This window comes from Urocampus carinirostris, chromosome 5 (genome assembly GCF_059441175.1).
Source record: "Urocampus carinirostris isolate Australia breed hairy pipefish chromosome 5, RoL_Ucar_1.0, whole genome shotgun sequence".
Classification (NCBI taxonomy): Eukaryota; Metazoa; Chordata; class Actinopteri; order Syngnathiformes; family Syngnathidae; genus Urocampus; species Urocampus carinirostris.
This window is the reverse complement of record NC_142353.1, coordinates 27833821-27855383: the sequence shown is the minus strand read 5'-3', so window position 1 is coordinate 27855383 and position 21563 is coordinate 27833821. Positions and strand designations below refer to the sequence as shown.

Below are 21563 nucleotides of genomic sequence, written 5' to 3'. Positions count from 1 at the left end.
TTTTGTGTGCTGTCTGCTACACAATTCATGATATGTTGATATCAAAGACTACAAAGACGATTCAATTCAAAATCCGTGAAGAAGTGAACCAGCGTTAAGCGGACCACGAAATAGCGAGTTGCGTTTGTACTGGCAAAATTCCGGCATCCCTTACTAGATAGATAGATAGATACTTTATTCATCCCCGTAGGGAAATTCACACTTCCAGCAGTCTACCCCGTTGGTTATTAACAGATGAACATGATGCCCTAGGGGTGCTTGTAGCGAAGTGGATGACGTCACGCCAGTCCAAAAATTCGACATCCCTGCGGCAGATAGAAAACTTTTCTTTGTGAAAATCCAGGGATACACCACCTCGTGTTAGCAAGTCCGCCTCCTCTCCGATTCCCCCCGGCTTTCGTGTCTCTGTTTAGCGGCGTTGAAGCCGGATTGCTCCGGGTAGCTCCGGGTGGCTACACGTTAGCGTCCGGAATGCTAAACGCGAGCCACGTTTCCGCAAAACACAGCAACTGCGCTCCCTGTGCGCTTCGATGTTTTCCACCAGCACTCGATGATCTTATTTGGTCGTGAGTTTGCATTTACCATGATTACGGATGTACCGAAGACTTATAACGCCGCTAGCCGCTTCGCTAGCTCCGGCTCTCCCTCCACGATAGGCCCCTTCATCACGCCGGCACGAGAATTCTTCAGGGCAAGGAGTTGAAATTCCTTGAATACACGCATTTCTTGTGCGTTAAAACCCATGTCCATAGGATAGAAGTAATCCATAGTGTAGTTGTCAAAACGGGAAGAAAAAACACCGAAGATAGGAGCAGACAATAAAACAATAGGGCAGCTGCTGGAAAAGGCAGCCGCTCGTGGCAGCGCCGCTTTGAAGATTAGCCTTTACGCTCAAAACAAATGTCTTCTGGCGCTAATTTGAGAAACCCGAATGATTTTTATGACTGTTGACTAATCGTTTGCGAGCAATCAGAACACAAGCAACGTCTTTACAAAACATACCTTGTTTCTGCATTTAATCTTTGACATTTAATAAAGGACGAATTCCTTCATGTCACTCACCAATATCAAAATACCTAGCTTGTTCGTCATATTGCTGTGACCCGTCTATTTACAAGTTGTGCTTTCCAGAAGCATGGACAGACGCTATATATGGATGGACACAACTTTGGCATCCACTATATATGAATAATGAAAACTGTGTTATTTTCACCATGCAGAAAGTAAAATGGAATGTCTTAGAGAAATCAACCAATACACACATGAGACTTTTTTTTTTAGTAATTAAGAGTTTGCGTGTAACCGTTCTTCTCTGGACAACAAATCCCACAATACTTTGCAGCATAAAACCATTCTCGATGAGGGAAACAAATTGATTAATTCTGGTACACTACAGTTATGTGTCACTACTTCACTTCGCACATGGCTTGCCAGAAGCAGGGATTGACATTAATACGGATGTGTACAACTGTGGCATCCACTATATGTAGATTAAAGGAACTGTGGCCTTTTTGTGGTGGAGAGAGACAATTAAATAGAAATATCCTAGAGAAATCAAGCAACTAAACATGAGGCTTTTTTTAGCGAGTAACCTGAAGTTTGCAAGTCTCATAAAACTATCCTGGATGAGGGAAACAAGCAAACAGATTAAATATGTTGCATTATAATTATAATATAATTATAAACCCTTGCTATAACGTGGTTCCCTTTTCACTGTCTCTACTTCACTTTGTACAGGGGTTGCCAGAAGCATGTAGTGTAGCACTGTTTATAGATCGATACAACAGTGGCTTTTTTTGCCAAGAAGGAAGAAATAACAACGTTTTGGAGGAATCAACCAATATACCAGGCTTGCGAGTCTTGCGTATACTATTAGTCTATGTACTACAAGTCACAATAATGCTTTGCAGCATAAACATATTTCCAAATGAGAACTCGCCTTCTCTGTACTGTGCAAAGTGACGCTATAAATGATGTACAGCGAGCTTTATCATAGTACTGTGAAAAGTTGTGCTATTTATAATATAGAGTGACCTGTAATGTGATTCACTTTTCATTAATCAGGTACTTCACTGATTTGCATTGTAAATTGTGTTTAACATTCTGATTGGCTAAACAGTCTCTTAGCTTTCAGTTTACACTGATGATTATTATTTTTTGGGGGACAGTACAGTAGTAATATGTAAAAATGCGTAGGTAGTACTTTTAAACAAATGCTTGAGGATGTAAAAAGGGTTCTTCGGTTTCTATTTAGAGTATTTCACTGTATAATAATTATAAAGGTTTTGACAAATTTCAACTATCCAGGGTTTTTTCTGAATGTAACCTACGTGTTAAACAAGGGTACACTGTACATCGTTCGTACTTCTACGAAATTCACCTAATACGGGAGGTTATGGAACTGATTGAACGTGAAAATCGAGGGAATACTGTATTTGATGATTTTTTTTCTTACAAATATGTATAACCAGAGGTAAAGGCTTAAGAAAATCTCAGTTTGTGATTCTTGCTATGATGAAAGAACTACCAGTTGTGTTTAGATCAACATCAATATGTGTACGATGTACTCACATTTCCAATAGTCTACATGTTTTCCTCCCACAAAAGCTCTTTTCTCCCTTTGTCAATTGACCTCTCTGTTTGTCTACATGTGTCTCTATGTGTGTGTGTGTGTTTGTCTCTCTGTCTCTGCCTTTGTCTGCCTCGTCTGTCTTTTCCCCTTTTCTGTAGCTCGGGATTCTGTGGCATTCCACCAGATGAACGCTCTTTTCCCACCCCGGTTTTAGATGTTGTGTTCCGGCTGGACGACGGCTTCCTCCCGGCACACAAGCCTCTTCTCATCTCCAGCTGCGACTGGATGGCGGCCATGTTCCGAGGATCTTTCATGGAAAGCTACGTGGAGGAGGTGAGGCAGGGCGAGTTGGATAGAGTTTGTTTTGCAGTAACTGATGAGTCTTCGAGGCCTTGGTGTTTGTTGCTAATACAGTGCGTTGCGAAAGTATTTTGATTATGGCAGAATTATGAGAAAAAATAACACACCAGGCAGGTCCAAGGCTTAGGAGGTAGAGTGCTCGTCTTGGGATCAAGAGATCGCAGTTCGAATCCCGGCTCCTCCGTGTTACATGTCGAAGTGTCCTTGGGTAAAACACTGAACCTCTAATACCCCGAATAAGCAGGTTAGCGCCTTACATGGCTGCACGGCCGCTATTGGGAAATGTGAAGCACAGTGTAAAGCGCTTTGGGAAGTTATGACTTGAAAAGCGCTATATAAATGCAGATCATTTCATTTCATTGATGTTTTTGGCACCCTGCCTTACAACACAGACACGGAAGTGTGCGTATTTAAAAAATACAGAGGTAGCAAAATTGAGTTCGGTTGTGGTTTATTTAAGCATAGATTACAAAATAAAACACACGGATAAAATCTTGTCGGATTTTGTTTTTCAGCTTCAACTTGCGAACCTTTGATTCATTAATCGTCAATTCTCTCTTCAATTTTCTTCCACGTAGCATATAAATCAATACACCATTGCGGACAAAAACAAAACAAGCATTCGATGGAGGGAAAATGAGGTTTTGGATTTGATTAATATTTAAAGGGACGACTCTTTTCAGCCTCTGCTAGCACAATAAATTAAAATGCTAAATACGCTACGGCATTAGCATCTATCCGAGTTTTAGCATCTGAGTACTTTCTCAAAAAATGCGTTGCGTGTGATGATACGTGTCTTCTTCCGTGCAAGCGGGATATGATGGCATTTGATATGGAGATGCATAGAAGTCGCACTTAATTGGAAAGGTGAATGATCAACAAAAACATTGGATTTCACCTAAAAAATTGGAATTGAGCATTAAGATCTGCAGTGTGAACCGAAGCACATCGTGGCCTCAGCTATGCCCACCGCTTACAACACACACAGGGTACACTGCATGATAGGGCGCACCGCACATATTGTGTGCCTTATGGTAGTGAAAATATGGTATTAGTTGTACTCTGCATGAATCTGCCCCCTTAAGAAAGAGTGTCACAAAGAAAACCCTTTCTGAAAGAACACCCAAAAAAGGCCCGTTTTGGTGTTTGCAAGGAGACACAAATAACATGTAGAACAAGTTGCTCTGTTCAGATGAGACTGAAATTAAACTTTTTGGACTGATTGCAAAGAGTTAGGAGTTAAAACTGTACATTACCCTAAAAACATCATCTACACTGTCAAACATGGTGGTGGCGGAATCATGCTCTGGCGTAGCTTTTCTTTTGCGGGGGACTGGGAAGATTGTTAGAGTTGATGGGAAGATGGATGGAGCCAAATACAGAGCGATTCTGTCAGAAAATCGTTTGCAGTCTGCTAGATTCTAAACATTAAGGAAGATCCATCCATCCATCCATCCATCCATCCATCCATGTATGTTTCAAGATGTGCAACACTTATAGAGACATACCCAAAAATCTTGTGGCTGTGGGATCGCAGCAAAAGTAGATCGTACAAAATATTAACTCAAAGGGGGCCAATATTTTTTACATGTTAAAACAATATAAAATGTCAAATGAATTGGATTATTCTCATGATGGTTGATGATTTTTAGAAAATATTTTGAGTTTTTAGATCTAAAAATTTAAAGCTCGAAATATAGCAATATGTCCAAAGGTTCTTGGGGAAAGGGGCAATCCTTTACCAAGGCTCTGTATCTTGAAGTGTGCAAACGATTAGTTCCGATTGGTACCAGAATCTAATATTCCGTTTCCAATTATTCTTTAGCTCAAGAGGTAGAGCGCTCATCTTGGGATCAAGAGATCGCGGGTTAAATTCTCGGCTCCTCTGTGTTATATGTCGAAGTGTCCCTGGGTAAGACACTGAATCCCTTTTGCCCCCGATAGCAGGTAGTTGCCTTGCATGGCTGACACTGCTATCGTTTAGTTAGTGTGTAAAAGGGAAAAGTGTGAAGCACATTGTAAAGTGCTTTGGGAGGTCTTCATCGACTTGAAAAGTGCTATATAAATCCAGACCATTTACATTTACATTTTGCCTGCATGTAAACATAGTCATAGACAGACTTTCCATCAGTATTTTAACAACGAAAATGTAGCGCACATATATTCAAAACATACCTGTTGATGACATCAGCTCCGTATTTTAATGCAAAATAAATACCGATGACTTCGGTCGACACCCAATTGGAAAGACCCGTCCTCCACTTCACTCGTCACGATCTCCACCTGGTACGCTTGCATGAATAATTGTTGCGCTAATCTATTCTAGTAAGTAGCGTAGGGCTGGCGTTGGTTGAGAGCGCACAAAAATGACTAGGTGACACTCAACTTGTGGGTCTGAGTGGCGCATCCCCCGAGGAAAAACTCCTCAAAGTGTGAAAATGGCATGTGAGCAGCCAACGTTGCTCTATTTTCATGCTCGTGTCACACTTACCCTGCTGTATTTTTAGCTTGCCGCCGTTGACGGCGTGATATCATGACTTCACGCCATCTGTGCTCCACATTCTTAATGCTGGATTTGAAACCCGATTATTCGTTGGTTATCTGTAGAAATAATTCGGATTTCTGAACAAGCAATAGATGTTTTTTTGAAGGTCCTCACACACTTGTACATTTGTACCTCTTCATACGGGCTAAATTTGTTCAAGGATCGTGCTCGTAGCTGGGAATTGCTCGTGTAACCAGTGAATTGTCCCGATATCAAATGATTAAAAACTACTGATCACTCAAAACACATTCTAATAATAATTAAACAAAAAAATACAGTAATATGTTAAATATGATATTAACCAGGGTTCATAAGGGTATTTGAAATGTTGTATTTTCAAGTATTGATAAGTGCTTTAATTTGGTAAAGTGCTTGTAAATGCTTGACATTGTTGCCATGATTCTCAACAACCTGCATGAAATTGACGCTGACACTGGTCTTTTATGGCTCTGCTTTGGAATTGCTTACCTTCTTTCTTCGTGATTAACGGTAGCTGGCATTAGGATGTGTAAATTTATCCTATCACACACTACGAGCCGTGCCCAACTGGACAGGTGGATGCTACACCTAAACAGGGCACTAAGAAATGTATTTGTGCAAGGATACGGTTTCAATTATGGAAATTTTTTAATGTCGAACCTTCCTGTATGGAGTTTGCATGTTCTCTCTATGCTTGCGTGGGTTCCTCCGGGCACTCCGGTTTCCTCCCACATTCCAAAAACACGCATGTCAGGTTAATTGGTCGTTCCAAATTGTCCCTAGGTGTCAATGAGCGAGTGAGTTGTCTGTCCCTGTGTGCCCTGCCACTGGCCGGCAACCAGTTCAGGGTGTCCCCTGCCGACTGCCCAAAGAAAGGTGGGATGGACTCCTGCACCGCTGCAACCATTTTGGGGATAAGTGGTTCAGATAATGAATTGATGGATAATATAGCATAATAAATAATATATAGGGATCAAATACGATAATGCCCCAAAAAAATCATACACTGTTTAGTTTGTTAATATGAGAATTACGATCATAATACTGGAAATAGCACATTTGCCTAACACGCGGAATGTCCCGGGTTCAAGACCGGGTGGAAACATATGTTGGCCCGGAGAGATGGGCGCCACCAGGCTGCACTTGCCCAAGACGCACCACAGAAAATGGTGCACCTACCACCCTAGTAGTGAGGGGTCCAACCAATCAACATATGAAGAAAGAGGGAAAAAAAATGATCAACATTTTCCCACTGTTTCTCTTTCTAGCCACTCATGTTAGCCAGTTGGCCAGTTGGCTCCAGTTTATGGGTCGCCGCTCGTTACTGTTTGCTGCTCTGTGTATTGCAATTTTTACTCGAATTTGCAATTTTTACTCGCTACCCCCATTTCCTGGCTTGTGTCATTAATGCAGTCTCTGTAGGCTTGTTCATGATGAAATAACTATTTATTTTTTTCATCTTTCTTGGAGTTTGGGTTAGCATTTGGACTCTTCTTGAAGCGAGCCTTTTCTTACTTTCACCATTTTCATGCAACACTAAAAAATTAAAAATTAAAATAAATACGTGAGCACGTAACTTTTCATCATTCTTCTTCCATCCCCATTCGTCCTACCTAATGTGTTCCACCCCGAAGTAAGCTCAAAGGAGATAGGCACAGTGGAAAGTAAAGCATAAAGGCTCTTTGAACTGAATTGAACATAGTTAACACATACTTAGTAATAAAAATGTTTCATTTTCAATTCAATATGAAACCTCAACCGACACACGCCACCTCTAAGGTTGAACTTTGTATTTATTTTATTTCATTTTCTTATACCACAAGGATCCCGCATTTTGAACAAGGAGTGTAGATTTCTTAGTCTTTTGTCATGGAGTTATTATATCCAAGTGCTCCTTTTTTAAAAAGTATTGTTTTCGTGGTGCAGAGTGCCTGTAAACAAAATAAATGCAGGTGCTCATTAAGTTTGCACAGCCCCTAACAGGGCTCCCTAGACCACCCTGGTCTGAGCGCTGTGACTTTTAGTCCTAACGAGAAGCCTCGTCGTGTTGACATTCTCTTAATTGCTTCATGAAATAAAAAGTTGAAGGGGGTCTCAGTAGGAAGACATGGCGAGAGCCGGGGTCACCGCTTTTATTCTTGGAGCATTTCCGGCTGTTGGCAAATTGGGATTTAAAACAGACGTGTTTGTGTTCATTGGTCGGGATGTTGGGGAGTACAATAACAATATGGATTACTTTTTCTCAACTCAAACCAAGCAGTGTAAGTGACAAATCTTTTGAATAAACGTGGCCATGCATTTATTTATATCTTTCAGACTGAATGACTTCCCACTATGCCTTCCACTGCATTCAGTTCAAAATGTTGAATTACTTCCTACAACGACTTTCTATTCATTTTGTTATGAATCTTGTGGACTTAATAATGATGAGGAAAAATGTGTTTCAGTGGTCCCCAACCTTTGCTGTACCACGGACCGGATTAATGTCTGACAATATTCTCGTGGCCCGGACCAGTCATAACATTTGGGACCGGAACTAAAAATAGTGTCGCAATAAAGTTAAACCTAATACCTTTTCATGGGTCGCTTGTATCCCTAGCAATCTAGAGGATAGTACCTGCCACGGGTTTGATTCCCTCTACATCCAATGTTATGCAATTGTGATAGTACAGTATTCTAGAAGTTAGTAGTCTTCTTCTTTGCCTATGATCACCCAGGTTCCATACATGCACGAGCGATTGTGTGTGACTACAGTAAATGATGCAATGATAGTTCTACCCAACCGATGCATCACAACACCTGTCGTTGGGAGTCATTAGGTGACCAAACCCCCCAATTCCAGCCCCTCATGCCAAGCAGGGAGGCAATGGGTATCAATGTTGTAGGTCTTAGGTATGACTCGGCCGAGGCGCGAACCAAGGACCGTTCAGTCCCTTGTAGTACAGTGCACATTATGAAAAAAAAAAGAATGAATAAATGAATCAAGGCAACTTTTATTTCGAACATGACAAAACAAAAACAAAACAACAAATCGGGAAAAAAAGCACACAAACCACAAACAATATTATCGTACATGTTCAAAAGGGAGTAGGAATAAGAAAATGCTGATTAAATCCTGCGCCTTTGACTTGATTAATAATTGTGCCCACAGTTAGCTCTTCTGTGTATTTACAAACAACTAACACCTGTCGACACATTGGCTCTGCAGATACACAGTCTCTTCATTATCATCAGTATCACCACTTCATCACTGTTTTTATCCGACCAGATTAATTCACTTTTGCCCCTTTATTAACTCTATTATGCTAGTAATCACCTACTATCATTCAGTCACCAAGAATGACAATAAGAACAATTAATGACAGTTATAATAAATTATTATTACCATTATATTAATAATAATAATAATAATAACAATTTGGATTTGCTTACATGTGTCTTTTGCTAGATCATTCAGTCACCTTTTTCTTCCTCTTTGTACTTTGCCAATATTGTTTTTTTTTCTGTATCTGGATTTGAACAGATGAATACTTAGATATCTTTTAGCTCATCCTGTAAATTGTTCCAAAGTTTAAGTCCACATATAGACACACACATACTTTTCCTAATAGTTCTCACAGGTTGCATTTTAAAGTTACTACATCCCCCAAGTTGTAGCTTCCTTCTTTTCGTGTGAATACATTTTGTATGTTCTCTGGCAGTATATCTTTGTTCACTTTGAGTAGTAGTTGGGAAGTGGAAAACTCTAGCAGATCCCACATATTTAATAACTTGGACCGAAGAAATAGGATATTGGTATAATTACAGTATCCTGCCTTGTGTATAAATCTTATTGCTCGATTTTGGAGTAAAAAAAGGTGATGGAGTGAACGTTTGTAATCATTGCCCCAAACTTCTGCGCAGTATGTTGAGTGTGGCAAAATTAAAGAACAATATAATAAGTACAGCGCATTGTAAATTAAAAATAATTTGGCTTTATTAATAACTGAAATACTTTAGTTACCTTAGTTTGTATGTATCTGATGTGTGTTTTCCAATCTAATATACTGTCAATTGTAACTCCTAAGAATTTAATTTCTGATACAATGTCTATGACAACACCATCCATTTTCACCGCCTGGTCTAGATTGGCCTTGTTGTTACCGAAGAATATCACTTTAGTTTTATTTAAATTTAAAGAAAATTTATTTTTATCCAACCATGTTTTAGGGTAATTAATTCCCTATTAATATTTGTTACTAGATAAATATAATTATCGTTGGAATAGAAAATGTTAGTGTCATCTGCAAATATGACTAATTTTAATAGTAGGAAAACATTGAATATATTATTTATTTATAAATTGAAAAGCTTTGGGCCCAGGACAGAACCCTGTGGTACTCCACAACAAATATCCAAGTATCCAGAAGTCAACTCTCTTTTTACTTATTGTTGCCTCCCAGTCAAATACCTTTCAATCCATCCCAATGAAACTCCCTTGATGCCATATCGTTCCAGTTTTTTGAATAGTAACTTATGAGTACAGTATCAAATGCTTTTTTTGAATCAATAAATATCCCAGCTGCTCTTCTTTTCTATGCTATTGGTAATTTCTTCTACCGCATCAATAACTGCCATTGTTGTTGATCTGTTAGCCCTAAAACCATATTGACTCTCATTTCTTAATTTATGTTTATCTATAAATCTAGTCTATTACTATAAAGTTTTTTTAATATTTTGGAGAACTGAGGAAGCAGAGATACCACTCTGTGATTTGTGAAGATGTGTTTGTTTCTATTTTTTTATATTAGTCACACTTTTGCTATTTTCATATTACTTGGAAATTTCCCTGTTAGAAATGGTAAATTACAGATTTAGGTTAATGGTTTCACAATGCTAGTCTTTTGTGATATTAAAAAATATCACAAAAGACTATTCATTGGGGGTATAAGTCATAATCCGGTCCGCCTTCCAGTAAAATATGGTATATTAAAACTGAGGTGCCCAAACTAAGGCTGGCTGCCACTAGCGGACCACTGAAGATTTTTTAGTGGGCCAGGTTTTATTCTTAAAATTAATCTTTAAAAACGGCCTCTTGTAGAATGCAAAGCATTGTTGATTTACACAAATAAACCATTTCCATTTTTTTCCCATTTTTCATTTTTCCACATATGAACTTGAACTGTCTTTTTAAAATTTGTTTAGGGTGGGATTTTATTTTATTTTGTATGGAAAAATCTTTAAAAAAAAATGATTTGAATAAATAATTTGAACAAAAATAACTTATTTTAATTTCTGTCTCTGGAAAATGAAGAACATTTGTATTTAAAATCAGCACAATTATGATATATATTTGCTTGTATTTTTTTTTTCAATTATAGTACAGAATTATTTCGTAAAAAGAGCTACATTTTCTACCTTTTGTTGCATAAGATTATTATTTTGAGGATTTTTATTATTTTATTATAAAAACTAGATAAATATCTTAAAATAAATACACATTTACTTGCAATGATTGGAATCTTACTGTAATAGTGTTTGTATTTGTATCTTTATATTTATTATAGCTACTAATTAATAAGAACGAGTGATCTATTTATCTTAGCCAAGACATTTGTGACATCAAGCATCGAAGCATTTACTGTACAATCTTTAGAAGTGTCATATTTTCCTACAATGAACGCATCCATTATCGCATGCACTTTCTGCAATATGTATATATATTATATCTTCTCTTTATAGTTATTACTGAGAAAGAAATTAAGTATTGATCGATTGATTGATAAAGTCAAGGTCTAGTTCCTCAAACACTACTTTTTGGAGTCAAGTTGACAGTGCCGTAATTCTAAATATTTTATGCAGGTATAAAAGTATATATATTTATATGATAATTCATGTTTTATTATTAACATCAATATTCTTTTTTTATTTTTATGAATGACATTTTTTTTACTACTAGCAGGCATTAAATAATTTGCAATGTCCCTTTAAGTGCTGCTCTTGGGGATTATGGACTAATATTATTTTCTGTAGGAAATTTGAAAAAACTATTTTGAAAACGAATATTTTTACCTAGTCAAGTCAAGTCATGTTTATTTGTATAGCCCTTAATCACAAAGAGTCTCAAAGGGCTGCACAGATCAAAGACTGTTACAAACTATTATTACAGACTATTATGACACCATCTCCTCATCTAAAACCTACATGAGGGCAAATAATACACATATTATCAGCATTAAATACAGGTTATTCATATGCTATAGAGTAGAAGTGTGTTTTAAGCTTAGATTTAAACATTTCCACTGAGGTTGCAGATCAAATCTCAGGGGGAAGAGCATTCCACAGCACCGAGGCAGGGATTATCTGAACATTTTTGTGTAAAACCCGATTTGGCCCAACCTTACCCAGACCCTTGCTCCGGCGGCCCTCAAGTAAATTGAGTTTGGGACCCCTGCTGTACATGTTTCGTGATTGTGCAGGTACCCATCCCGAACACAAGTACGGCGTGCATGCGAGGCGTGCTGGAGTTCCTGTACTGTTCCATGCTGACGCCCTGCCCGGATCTGGAGGCCATAGAACTCATCATGGTGGCCAACCGTCTTTGTTTACCGCGCCTGGTGGCCCTCACTGGTGAGGATTCTGCACAAGTAGGAGACGGTAAAAACAAGCCGATTCTAATGTTCTTGTTGTTTTCAGAGCAACATGCCGTGGATGAGCTTCTGCAGCTAGCGGTGAAAGGAATCGACATTGACGGGCACGTCTTAGCATATTTGGAGCTGGCCCAGGTTTGTTAAATGGGAAATGCTGAACTGAAATTAGGGCTGCAACGGTTTAGTTGAAGTTGTCCACAAAAATCGATAATAGAAATCAACTTCATGCTAAATTTAAGAACAAAATAATCATTATCCAGATATTCAACTAATCGTTTGAACAGTGACGGCTCGACTATTGAAAAAGTTGTTAGTTGCGGTCCAATTAGATATTGTAAAAGTTTCTTTGCTTACATTTCCTGACTCGTCTTTCAGTTCCACAACGCCAAGCAGCTGTCGGCCTGGTGTCTACATCACATCTGCACAAACTATAACAGCATCTGCCGCAAGTTTCCCAAAGACATGAAGGCCATGTTGCCAGGTAGGAGAAAAAAGCCTTCTTTGATCTGCTTGTTGATCTCAAAATGTGCTTTTAGTGTTTTTTTCTTGTTATTTTTCAAATGATCTACCAATTTTTGTTTTTAATATTCCTTTTTTTTCCAGTTTTTTTTTGGATTGAATTTATTAATTGGTACGTTCGGGAATCGTCCATAAGGGGACGCAGTTGTTCTATCCATTCCAAAGTTCTAAGTTACTAGGAATTCAATTTTGTACTGGGATTATTTTCTCTACAATCTGAAACCTTTGCGAGTAATAAACACGGGGAAATACTTTTTCAAGGCACTGTACACAAATAAATGCAGTATGTAATATTTTGTGTGTCTTCCAATGCAGACAACCAGAAGCACTTTGAGAAGCAGCGCTGGCCTCCGGTTTGGTTCCTGAAGGAGGAGGACCGCTACCTTCGCTCGCAGAAAGAACGCGAACACGAGGAAGAGATCTTGCGCAAACAGCACACCAAGCGAGGATGGTGCTTCTGGAGGCAACCGTCTTCGCCACACGTCACCTAGAACCGGAATGTACTATAATATAGTGCCTCTTTTCAAGCCCGGAGAGCGACGCTAACGTTTTCACCGGCAGCGCCGCACTTCCTCAGAGCTTCATCCCGTCTACGGGATGCAAGGGCTGCCAATATCTCCTCGTCTCCGCAACTTCCGATTTTCGGGAGAATCGAGGCGGACTGTTAGCTTGCACAGGAAGATCTACCTGTCTTCAACCAGCGCTGGATATCCAGGAAGTGACACAATGTAAGTCGTTTTGATACAAAGGTGTCATTTTTCCTTTTGTTTTCCCCATTTGAGGGAAGTTTCCGTGCACAGTTTTTTAAATTAAAGACGAAAAACACAAACAAAAAAAAAACTCACTTTCCAGGGACGTAGTATTATTTAGCGCTTCTTGGTAGTAAAAAAATACTTCATTGATTAAAAAAACAATATTGAATTTTTATTAAAAAGTTAAAATAAGTGAATAGCTTATAATTGTGCATATTTTTAATTACTCGTAAGTCGAGAAAATGTGTGTTCTTTTTTTTTCATAACATGCGCCTCTCTCTTTTTGGCCTTTTATTCCAAGGTTTTTTCTCTTTTTTTCTTTTTTCCTTTTATTACTTGTTTTCAGTTATTTTAATTTTATTTATTTCTTTTTTCTTGTGGTATTCTTTCCTTCCCCTATTTTTCCTTTGTTTTCGTTTTCATGTTTTTTTTCTTTATTCTTTCATTTTCTTTATTTTTTTCCGAGCTTCTTTTTTCTTTTTTTTGTTCTTCTCTTATTTTGCATTTTTCATTCCTTTAATCCAATGATAATAACAAAAAAGATTTAAATAAAGAGCAGAAATACACAAACTATCATATGAACGTGCATTTTTTAAAATACCATATTTTTTGCACTATTAAGTGCACCGGATTATAAGGCGCACACCCTAAAAATAAGCCTCGTGTTATGTACGATAAATACAAATTTCCCGACCTTCGATTATTTAAAAAAAAGAATTCACAGTTATATTACAGTTCATGTATTTTTTCTTATTAGTGAAATGAATATTTTTTTTACCACCAAGATTCACTACATAATACACCGTCCCTTTAACCACTCGCCAAACTGCACTTCCAAAAATCTCCACTGGATAGCGTCGGCGTGCAGCCTTACTACGGCTACAGTATTAAAATAAGCGCGCCGTCTTGCAAACGTCCACATCAGCGAGCCTGCCTTTACACCACTGCACCATCGGGGGCAGCACTGCTCAGGGCCCCGACTTTGTTGCTTGGGATTTCCAGTATTTTATTTTGGGGATGAGCCATGAATCGTTTAATTGAATCCTCACCCGATCGGTTTCTAAATTAGATGACAGGAAAGTGCTGCTCTTGTCGAAATGTGAATTTGTATCTTCCCTTTTTTTTTGTAAAAATGATCGTAACACTCATCACTTATTACAGCTTTGTTTTCATGACATTGCACACTGAAAAAATAACAAAAATAACCACTTTAATTCCGACCAATTGTATTTACAGATTATCAAGAACGATACCAAATACTACTAGGATGTCAATGCGTTGAGTGCCATTGACGACTAAAGACGTCTTTTTTTTGTATTTAGGTAGGTTAGCTGAGAGCGAGTGTAATCCCCAGTGGGTTTTTTTTGTTTTTTATAGCATTTTTTTTCACAAAAATTCGATTTTTTTCTAATGAATATGAATGCAATTTGCAGCATAACCTTTGTAAAGTACGGCTTTATTCCCACATTCTATGGAAGCCCAATAGTGCCAAAATTCATTAAATCAAAACGACTTTTTGAAAAGTAATTTGCTAAATAATTGTAATATGGGTATTTGTTTTCTAAACTAGATTATCATTGTTGTTTTTTTTTAATAAAGTATGTACTGATAACTCTCAACAACTGTTAGAAATTGAATTGAAAATTTGATTTCCATTGGTTTCATATAGATTAAATTATTTTTTATTATTATTTATAATTAAGAACATATTTTTTTCTTAATAATTTAAAAGACTAATCTAAATGTATCTTAAATAATAATAGGTACAAATTGCACAATATATTTGTTTTTATTTTTGAAAAAATATCCTTATAACATTTAATTGTTCAGCAAAAAGTTAGACTTCTAAAGTTTGTTTTTATTAATTGCAGTCTAGCACTCTTGGGCTTCCATGACATAACTGTCAATTTGTTGTCGATTTAGTTTTCGTTGTGGGGTGAGTACTCCAGTATTCTTAGGAGCTGAGTATTCAAGTACAGTATTGCCAGGGGCCGAGTACTCCGGTGCAGTATCGCGAGGAGTTAAGTACTCAAATATAGTGTTGTGAAGAGCCGAGTACTCGAATATCGTGTATGGAGGAGCCGTGTGCTCTAGTACAGGATTGTGATTATTCGAGGACTTGAGTATAGTACTGCGAGGAACCGTGTTCTTGAGTACAGTATTGCATTAAGTGTTAAAACAAATAAGAGCACAGATGTTTGGGTATCGAGTACTTTTATGATCGAAAACCAAAGCCGCTGTTCTCTCCTTGGCTCTAATTTTGCTTTTGAAGAGGAAAAACAAAATATTCACTTTGCCTTTTGTTGTTTTCCGTGGATTCCAAAATGGTGCTTGAAACACAATATAGATAAACACACTCACACGTTCGTTATTTTCGTAGAAAAAGACAAAAAAAAGATGTGTAGCGTTGACATTTTACACTCTCGAAATGCCGGGAGATTTTTTTGGTGATTTTTCCATCGGCGTGAGGAATAAGGGTTTCTCTTATTTTGGTGATGATGTGAGAGGAAGAGTTCATTTTTTGGGTAATGTTTGAAAAACAGTATTCTCTCGAATTTCACTGTTAATAACCAATATTACGTGAGTTTCCCCGAAGTTTCATACCTTTTATTAGATTTTATTTATATACATATGTATATACATATATATATATATATATATATATATATATATATATATGTATATATATATGTATATATAAAATGTATATATATATATATATATGTATATATAAAATGTATATATATATATATATATATATATATATATATGTATATATAAAATGTATATATATATATGGATATGGATATCTATTTGTGTTCACTAAGAAAATGCCAGAGTTATATCCTTCATATATAATGTAAGTCCATGCCGTTCTCCGATTGGTTTGAGTTTACTGGTGCTCTTAAAGTGCCAGCATAATTCCGAAACCATTCATCGAAAAGAAATCTGCAATGCACTGAGGAAAAAACATTGAAACTGTGAAATGGCGAGGGAATACTTTACTACCAATCGTAGTATTGGAATTGGTGGTAAATATTAGCTCTGACCCGATTAGCTTATTTTTTTCGTCCATGTGCCTTTTGTGCAACGCTTCGTTTTCTGTAAAACAGGTAAAATTATTATTATTATTTTTTGATGGAGAAAAAAGGCCGTAAACGAAATGTGCCAGATGTATTCCTGGCAAGAAAATTGTATTCAACAATTTATTTTGATTTTTTTAAGTGTGTGTTGGTCAGAGAAGCCACTAACCGTTACACCATTTTATGTCACTTTCCTTTTGAATTCGGTCATTGTTGCGCACATTCTCACTTTTAAAAATAACGATACAAATAATAATATTATGCAAGGATTTTATAAACTTGCCTTGCAATCTAGCAGGCAATCATCAGACTTTGTATTGTAAACAAATGTAATAATTGTGGGGTTTATATACTGTTTTATTAAGGGTTGCAACTCTGCAGGTGATTTAGCATATACAATGTATAAAACATGGCTAATACACGGAATTAGGGATGTTCAATATCCCTATTTTGCTCTAAAGAAGTCCTCTAAACCGATACAAATACAAACGCCACTGGTGCTTTTCATACACGCCATCCCCACCCTTAAAAATAAATAAAAATTCTTATTATTTTTATTTCAAATCTGACGTTTTGGGCCGTAAAATGGTCTCAAGACTGAATTGGTATCTTATTCCGTGCCGATATGTTAAAAAAACGCCAATAATTGTCTAGTATGGGTACACAACAGTGTTAGAATAACACTATAAAGTGTATTTGTGTGTTTACACTTGTTAGAGTTTATTTAGAGTTTTTTTGCACCAAATCCAACACTGTATGGTGTTAAACTTGGCTAACACTGAGTACTAATAACAATACTGTATGGTATAAAGATCTGAGGAACACTGAGTCCTTCTAAATGAATGGTGTTAAAATGTAAACACTGAGTACTAATAATAGTATCAGTACACAACTGAACTACCACACTCTAATAATGTTTTTGTGTGTCCACATCTGTGAACATTTAACCATTTTTCTTTATTGTTTTTACGCCGATCCAACACTGTGTGGTGTTCAAATCTTTTTACACTCAACCACCAAGACCAACACCAGAGACCGATACCACCCATACACGACTTTTATTGTCTAAGAAACCTTTCAATAACGACATTATATTACTTTTAAATGAAATATTATCCCTTGATTTTTCATCCCTAGTTCCTGGTTGTAAAAACGGCCACTAGAGGGTAGCAGATATCGCTACAGGATTTTTAACACAACACAGTGTTGGAGCGACTCTTAATATTGTGTAAAGAAAAAACGAAAAACTGTGCCTTTTGTGGAAAAAACACTCGTAGCCGTGTCCAGGCTGTCCACAATGACATTTCCTCCACTTTGTTATTATTATTATTATTCAATTCTGAATTGTATTGTAAAACCAGCGGTTCTCTGCACTGTTATGAGGTGCTTGCACTTTGAATTATTATGTAGCTTATAAAGAACCCACTTAAGTCTTTATATTCCGGTATTTTTTTTCCATTCGGTCACGAAAACATCACCTGTAACCATGACGACGCGCCAACTGATCGGAGAGGAACGCTTTCCGAAGTTCAATCCGATACTGTAGACCCCCCGGGATACAACGTGAAATTGTTCGGGGGTGGAGATCGTAAGGTGAAATGACCGTATAGCGGGGTAAAGAATTTTATGCTAATCAGCTAAAGGCTAAACCGCCAGTAACCCAGATAAAAGCATTCAAATAACAAAATGGTACAGACGAAGTACTACTTACAGTATGTGTTATAAATCTGAGTAATATGTATTATGTAGAGCTGCCAAATATTAAAAGTGGTATTTCGGAATGGATAGTGAATTTTAAATTTGGAGTCTGAAGCATTTAAGAAAGACATTTTTAAGGTCTAAAATACTTCTCATCCCTGACGGTTACTTAAAAAAATACTACAAACAAAACAAAGTACTGATACATTAACTTTATTGTACACATTTGGTATGAATATAACCGTTAAACACTTGTAACACTCAACAGATTTGTAAAAATAAGCATTTTCAATATAAAAATGAACATTCCTTTTTTTTTTTTTTACAATTTTGATAGTTTTATAGAATATTTATATTCAGTAATTTGCTATGAAATAGTGTTGGAAACTGCAGAAGATTTTTAATATTCAGTATGCCTGAATATAAAGGTAAAGGAATTTGTTTTGTTTTTTTACCTTTGGTGTGATGTGACTTGAGCTGGTTGAGTGGAGTAGCAGGTGGCTGCAAGTGAGGGGAGAGGGGTGAAGAGAAGGCGTATTTAAAATGAGATCCAATAGAAATACAGTCATTTACTATGAACATAAACTGCAAAAGATTTTTAGTATTTGGTAGCTCTGCATATACAAGTAAAGGAATGATCAAATTGTATTTACCTGTGGTGTAATGTGACTCGAGCTTGTGCTGTGGAGTACCAGGAGGATGCAGAGAGGATGGCGGATTATAGTTACTATGAATTTCAAAACTTCCACTTGTCATGCCCTTAAAAGATGTATTTGCTTTAATTGTTTCTTTATTCTTAAAAATAATCCCGATCATCGATTGGTTATGGCCATATTCCTTACTAAAGTTAATGATGCATGGGCCTTTTTCATCTTTCTTGATAATGGAAAGCTTTGATTTAATGGCTATCATGTTTTTACTTCTCCCTTAGCATAACTGCAAGTATTTAGATCTATTGTGAACGAAAATAGTAGAAAAATACAGTGTTTTCTCTCCGATTCACATATTTTTTTACAAAACAAACCAGATTCCGAACTGAAGGCATTATGGGAGATAGTTCAATATAGCATATTGGAATTTTCATGATGCCGTGATGCGAACCAATAGCAGATTAGCATTTGATATGACAGTGACCAATAGCAAACAGGCACCTTATAGACATAACACCACAAAGTTGAAATTTTCTTTCGTTTCGCAAAATAATGTCTTATAGTGGGGGAAATGCTGTAGAGTGGGGGTGAATATCATATATAAACTTTCGAGTAAAAACATCGCAAGGTGGAGTTGTTGTAACCCAGGGGAAATGCTACAGAATTCCACACGGTAAAGTGAAAACATCGTAAGGCGAGGGCGCTGTATCCCGGGGGGGATTTGATTTTTTGTAATTTCTACGTCTCACATGATCAAGAGCACACTTCACCACGTCTGTCAGCGACGACTGTTAAGGGCTTTCCAAAACAACTGAACAATCAGAATGTTTGATACGCTTTGAAAAATGAAATGTTTTTGAAACGGTTTCTATATGATTTGTATACATTTTCTTTTCTTTTTTCTGCCATTTTGTTATTTTGATCTTTTACTTGGATTTTATTAAAACGGTTAATCTTTTCAACTCGTCTCTTGTGCTTTTTTTTAATTGGAGGGTTTATGTACTGTGCAATAAATTGATATTGATATATCTGATGAATATACAGGGTTGGGTAGGGTTACTTTAACTTGATTACTTTCAATTACTTTTGGATTACTCCAATACCAAATATGCTAATAAAAGACAAATGAAACTAAATATGAATAAAATTATGACACACAACACGTGGTAAGCTTTCTCTCCTGGCTTTGATCTCTTTGATCTCCGGCAAAACTAACATAAAATGCGACAGAAAAAAAAGAAAATAAATCCAAACAGCTTGCCAACATCATTTTTGCCGTTCCATGTATTCCGTTACTCCCCAAGCCTGCACATATTTAGTCATTTTATTCATATTTAGTTTCTTTTGTCTTTTATTGGCATATTTGGTATTGTAGTAATCCAAAAGTAATTGAAAGTAACCAAGTTAAAGTAACCCTACCCAACCCTGTGAATATATATGTTTACGTTTATTTACTTTGTAGAGCATTCAATCACTGAATCTCACTAATTAATGGCTTCATAATATTCTTATTCTAATATCATAAACACATTTTATTCCTCATTGTCTTTTTGATATTACAAAATTAATTGGTTTTTGATCGTCATTTTTTTTCCTAATTTATTTTCTGGGTGAAGTCATTTAATCACTATTCTTTTTAAAAACACGAATTTTATTGAAACTAAGCCGGCCAAGAAATGCGGCTGCAAGTCTATATGCTGCCACTAGAGTGCACTAGAGTATAACTTTCGACAACCGTTAAGGTATGATGCAGCAGTGACCTCTAGTGGATATAATTTAAAATAACTATTACGGTTGAACGAATGAAACATTTCCTTTGCTTTGGCTTCATAAATAAATACAATAAATAAATCAAGCCTGGGAAATAAAAAATGATAATAATACACATGTCTTGTTATTCTTATACAAGTATATTAAAATCCAAAAACATGTTTGGATAAAGTAATTTCTCTCTCTTGCAAACCAGTCAAAAAGCTTTTTTTTTTTACCATATCGAAATTCCCGAATCTTGTTTCAAACGTTTATATTTGCCTAAAGTTCTTTGTTCCGGTATTCTTTCAGAATAAAACGTTGCCTAATAAGGAAGTTCAAGTACGTCTTACAAACCACTCTATGGTTTTTCCTTTTTTTTTTGCACTTGTTTCTTTAATGGTGGAACTAAATTTTAAAATTTTAGTAGTTATTTAATGGCCGTGCCGTGAATTTTTTTTTTTTTTATGAGAAATAACAAAAAAAAAACGTCTGTTCATTCATTGTCAAAATCTGTGATTTATTTCGATCGTTAATTTTGAAAATAAATGTTCTGTATTAATAACGCAATTTCCCCACTCTTGTTCTTTTCGAGATGTGGATTTTTTCCTGCCATCTTTTTCCTATGGAGACTCAGATGGGACAAACCTAGTGAAAAAATATTTTTTAAAATATTTATTTATTTAAAATTTCCTGACTTCTGGCTGTGGCTCACCGAGTCCCGTCATTCAGGCATATTCCACTTTTTCCCCATTGTTTTCTTCTCAAGCCACTTAAGTAAGCCAAGCCGCTTGACCGCAGTCGCAGCTGGGTCCCAAAATTCAGGCAGCCTGAGGTTGTCACCGACGACTTTATTTTCCATTATTGTCTCCTTCTCTAGCCCCTCATGTTAGCCACCTGACTGCTAACTATGGCTCCTCAATCACCTTGATTGAGCCCTCTTACTGTTTTTCATAGTTTCCTTCTCTAGCCACTCAAGTTAGCCACTTAAGTGCAAACACAGCTGAGTCAGGCAGCCTGCGCTTGT

General features: G+C 36.7%; 1 protein-coding gene across 2 annotated transcripts in view; it reads left to right on the top strand.

Moving 5' to 3' along the window:
- rhobtb4 (Rho related BTB domain containing 4) overlaps positions 1-16009 on the top strand; it is an 85821-nt gene extending 69812 nt beyond the window's left edge. For both annotated transcript variants that reach the window (XM_088336378.1, XM_088336377.1), the window contains 5 exons: positions 2787-2905; positions 11915-12065; positions 12132-12220; positions 12461-12566; positions 12920-16009. In XM_088336378.1, coding sequence (XP_088192504.1) covers positions 2787-2905; positions 11915-12065; positions 12132-12220; positions 12461-12566; positions 12920-13095 — 641 coding nt within the window. In that variant the 3' untranslated portion in view covers positions 13096-16009. The remainder of the gene's footprint in view (positions 1-2786; positions 2906-11914; positions 12066-12131; positions 12221-12460; positions 12567-12919) is intronic.
- The last annotated feature ends 5554 nt before the right edge of the window (positions 16010-21563 follow it).